A 4860-nucleotide genomic window follows, 5' to 3' on the forward strand; every position below is an offset into this window, starting at 1 on the left:
GCGATTCTCCGTGTAAAACGCGGCTTTATCGAAAGAACAGTAGAACACGACAAAGGGGCGTCGTTTGGTAGCTGCTACTAATTTGAAAGGGATTAATAAAGTAGAACCTAGTACTAGTGCTATTTTTTCTTGTTTCTATGAAATATAATGAAAACATATGATTTATTAATTCTAAAAAAGAAGTTGACCATCATTAAAGAATCTTTAAGACACAAGGAGATTAAGGAAAGCCATTAGAATGACGTCTTGCGTGCATGCTCGCTTAGGTGCTGTATTTCTGATCCTAAGCGCGTATTAATAACTGCTGCGAACCCGGTTCTCGGGGGTTTACCACTTTGCTCTCGAGCCACATGTCATTTATCAAGCGTGACAGAACTAACAATTTGGATCGCTTCATTTGCCGAGAATTCAGCAACTTTCTAAAATGCTTCGTATGTTAGAACACGCTATGAGGTTTAAGCACGACCTTGGGGATTCGCCTTATTCTTTTTCTTCAAGAAGAGATAGTATTTTCTCCCGTTCTTTCGGCTCATCTCTCCCCCCACAGCAGTGAGTTTATCCCTGGCCTGGCCCGGCGTAATTCCTCGTTGAAACCAACCATCCATCTTCTCAGCCCACTTCGCCGTCACTGACGAGGGCCTCCTCACTGAAAAGCGCCGGGCTCTTTCGGTAAAATACAAGCTTTAGTACTATAATTCAGGAGAGCCCAACAAGCGATAATACTGCGTCTGGCGTCGGCGTTCTTTTTTTGAGAGGCTAAGTACGCTCACGAAGTAGTTCGGACCAGACAATTCGGGAGGGTAAGAGGGTTCGTTTGTTAAAAGAAAAATAATGAAAAATCGTTTTGCAAGATCCGCATGTGATATTTTTGCTCCACAGTATTATCCTCCACTGCAATGATTTTTTTGTTTAGTAACCGGGTAGCTGATTACGGATGTACCGTAATACACAAAGGAAAATGCAACAAAACGAAAGAAAAAGGATTCTGGTCTCTGACAGTACTTTTATGATGGCGAAAAATACAAGCCAAATATCAGTCAAAATGCTTGACTCCATACTGAATACTCAATCTTCTGGAAAGAAAACGAGTACTGTAGATTGCAAATCCACTATCGGTCTACCTTACACGCCACAGTGGCCTAAAAAAGCCCATCAAACACATGGATTGAGGGGCCTTCCTTTTCATTTGTCTTCTATAAATCTCGGCGGCAAAATTGTCCTGTAACCCGTCGTGGGTGTTTCTTTTGAATCGACGCATGTACTGTCCCAAAATCAACTACTGTAGGAAGTACGTTTCACATAACGTAGTTGGATACCAAGTCGATGAAGGTCATAATATGCGTAGTGTCATTCCATACCAGCCCGAACGGGGCCCTTATTCGAGTTTAGGCCGAGCAGAAGGTTGGGACACTTTGCTTTGTATAGACGGTGCACTCATGTTTGACAGCTCGATCTTAAATACGTCGGTCAGAAAGAAAGCAGGTCGCTTTTGAAATAAAAAAAAATAGAGAGTCGTCTCTTGAAAAAATGTACAGTATTTTGTCTCAATAAGGCAGTCCTGATATGAAGATAATTTCCAGGGTATTGTCGAAATAGAAGTTTTAAATCATTCCTTTGTGGGAGCTTGTGAAAACATAGTATCAAAGATTATTAGTTTTTATAGCTTACTTTATTGAGGCAAAATACGGTACTTCAAGTAAACGGAGACACACTTTTTTTCTCGGCTCTATTTTTTAAAGTTTTCACGTGGAGTCAACACCCAGACTGAACAATTTATGTCCGGTTGCACGATCTTAGTAAGCTGAATGTTCGAAATACCATCAATTTTTCGAAAGCTTGATTAGTCCGAAGAGGCCATGTACAGTAATGAACGAGTTCCAAAGCGTGTTCCCAAAACTGGGAGCCAATCCGTCAACAGCCGCCAAACCACTTGAGTAAAGTATGAGCAGAATTAATGGCTCCAAAACCTTAAAGTTTTTTAAAACGATGCACGCCACTCCACCCACAGCCCGAAAAGCACGCGCACCGACGAGCAGCCACGCACGCGCACGCGCGCCTACGAGCAACTAAGCACGCAGAGCCAGGCACGCGCACCAACGCGCCGACGTTCAGGATGAAGCCGCAGACTCAGCGCTCGCATGCTGTTAAAGCTGGATCAAACCCGGCAGGGCTGGTGAAATGCTGCCCATTTCGCGCCCCGACGGCTACATTATATGCTTTCGACTTGCTAGCAACGTCTTCGGGGTGCGTAAAATGCTTTGTTCGTATAGCTGACGGGTTGCTAACAGTGTCAGTGCGGTGTGTACTCACCGCAAGACTGCTGATTGTGTGTTTGCTGTGAAATTTATATGTATCGGCGTACAATTTAAGCGTTTAAATGAAGGCATGAGCTAAACTGAGCCTACAATTCCAAGTCTTTCTGCTTCCAAATGTGTGTGCCAGGTGTGACTGGTCGACGATACGGTTCGCGGATGTACGCAGAGCACAGCACTTTGTACTCCGGTTGATGCTCAAGTCGCAGTTTCCTCCAACGCTTCCTCAAAGAGCCTGCTGTCTTGGAGGTGCTCTTTCCGTTAATACTTCTCAGCTTGCAATTGGCCTTCTTGTCCAAGTCTTCTGCTAGCGTCCTGAGCGTCTGTTTCCACATGCGATATGCGACTTCTGTTCGTTCAACCGGCGCAGCAGGTATGTTCATATCACGGCCTCCGGTGACCATCATGACGTTAATGCAGGCCTTCAGATCTGCTTGCCCAAACTGCTGCTTTTTCTGCGTAACCGTGTGCCACAGCTCAAGTGTGAACCAATTGAAGAAGCATCCAGCCAACGTGTGAGCCTCGACAACGACGTCATCCTGGCTTGGAGGAAGTGGAGCACTAGAGCCTGATGTACTACAGCTACAAGTCGACGGTTGGGAGGATCTACATGGCTGTGCCTCGGGCATGGCAACAAGCTTGTGCAATGTTTGCTGCATTGTTCCAATCGAAGCCAGCATTTGCGTGATGGCAGCACTAAGCGCTGCTGTGTCACCGCCACTGCGATTTCCGATTTAAACATGATTCTCCGCCTTCCACAACACTCGTAGCCGTCGCCCCATTCGATACAAGAATCTAGTGTCAAGTCAGCTGCCAGGGTGGTGTTGGTGGCTTCAAGGGCTTCGCGAAGCCGGTACATGTAGTGCGACGTGAACCCAGACGTGCCCTGCTCACTTGCAACTGCTGTTGCGACTTCCTCGAGATGAATGAAGAGCGCCGCCAAGGCAGCATCCAGTACCGCACCGTCAACGGTCAGATTTACATCCGTGAAACCCGACACATTTTTGAAAAGCAGCCCCCGCAGTGTTAGAAGCTGGACGTATTCGAGGTCGGGTAGTTGCGCCTTCAAGGACATAATCGACGGCGTTACGCAAGGCAGATGCGGATCCTGGTACCCCGCAAGCACCTTGCCAACGCTTTGATCCTCCTTCGTGGTGGTGCCCACGTAAGCGAACGCCTTTGTTAGACAGTTCAGCAGCCACGCCCCTCGCGTCGAGACCCACTGAATTGCGAGCTTCGGTGACGCATTCGCGTAGGCAGCTGCACCCCGCCTCAACGAGTGACTAGTGAGCCCAGGTGTAAGGTCGGGAGGCAGTGGGGCACAGGATTTTGAGAGCCGGACGGTGAACGAGGCTATGATGTCGTTGATGTACTTGGCTACACTTGGTCTTCCTCTAACACGCTTTGCTGGAGGCTGCTTCGAGTCCTGGTTTTCTTCGAGGCTTTCCCAATACAGAATCGCTCCGTCTTGACTGTATGTCTCCTCGCCAGGTAAATTAGACGCAGCAACGTGCGGTAGCAGTGGAAATACGTAATATGATGGCTCAGAAGCACCCACAAAGAGCATACCCAGTGTACGGCCGCTTTGTATATATAAATCCCTTGTACTACATACGTCTTGATTGTTGCCACACGCAAAAACAGTGCGCCCGATGCTGACATGGAGAGCTGAGTTTTTCTGGCAAAACAAGTATCAATTGCGCGACCAAAGCTGTGCCACATTAGAGTTAATACAGCAGCATCATGTATGCTCTTGTAGCCATTTCCAGCCCCCTTAATAGTAGTTTCCTGGACTAGCAGACGTAGGCCGCCCAGCGTCCACCCGGTTGCCTCTCCTGTTTGTGCACAGGTTAGCAAGTTCCACTGCTCAATAGCAGCACCCTAATTTTCCAATTCGCTTGCTGGCTGACATAAACTGCGGATACCGCTCTCTCAGCAAATGAACTATCTGTGACGTATAGCCAGGTAGCCTTGGTGAGCTGGCTGCCTCCAGAACTTTGTTTCGTTTGCAGAAAAATAGAGTAAGCAGTTAGCAAAGAGTATAAATTCTGGCTAGGTAAAGCATTAGAGCTAGACAACGACTTTACAATCGTGGCGATGGATTCTTCCTTCATATTACGGAGTGCTAGAAATCTTCCGAAGCATTTCATTGCTGCTGCTTCTTGCAATGCCGTTCCTTGCGGGACGTCGAGTCCTCTTGCACTGCGCTGCATCTTTTTAAAAGGCAAAGTCGCGTGGAGAGAACTTGGAAGAGTCGCAGTTATTGGAATAATCCAGCTTTAGACTTGACATTTGTACGTATCATTCTTCGGTAATGTGCACGTTTTTCCAAAAACTAATGGAAACATCTTAGGAAATTTTTGATGGGTTGGACTGTGATTGGTCAAAACATAAAATTTAAAGAATTGATTGGGCGTATCGAACAAAAATTCGTGAGGGCTAGAATAGAGATTTTCTCTGTTTGGAAAATAATTGCTTATCCTACAGTAATCAAGTTGAGCTTCAAAGTTTTTGTAAGACGAATAATAAAGGTTCTTGGCAAGAGGAA

The 4860-nt window shown here is 46.5% G+C and overlaps 1 protein-coding gene across 1 annotated transcript; it reads right to left on the reverse strand.

Moving 5' to 3' along the window:
- Positions 1 to 2401: 2401 nt before the first annotated feature.
- On the reverse strand, positions 2402 to 2992 carry PITG_14761 (uncharacterized protein; the record flags this gene model as incomplete). Its single annotated transcript, XM_002898588.1, has 3 exons — positions 2402 to 2422; positions 2492 to 2851; positions 2948 to 2992. The coding sequence occupies 3 exons, from the start codon at positions 2990 to 2992 to the stop codon at positions 2402 to 2404; spliced, it is 426 nt and encodes a 141-aa protein (XP_002898634.1).
- Between the last annotated feature and the right edge of the window lie 1868 nt (positions 2993 to 4860).

This window comes from Phytophthora infestans, genomic scaffold (assembly GCF_000142945.1).
Source record: "Phytophthora infestans T30-4 supercont1.36 genomic scaffold, whole genome shotgun sequence".
NCBI classification, from domain to species: Eukaryota; Oomycota; class Peronosporomycetes; order Peronosporales; family Peronosporaceae; genus Phytophthora; species Phytophthora infestans.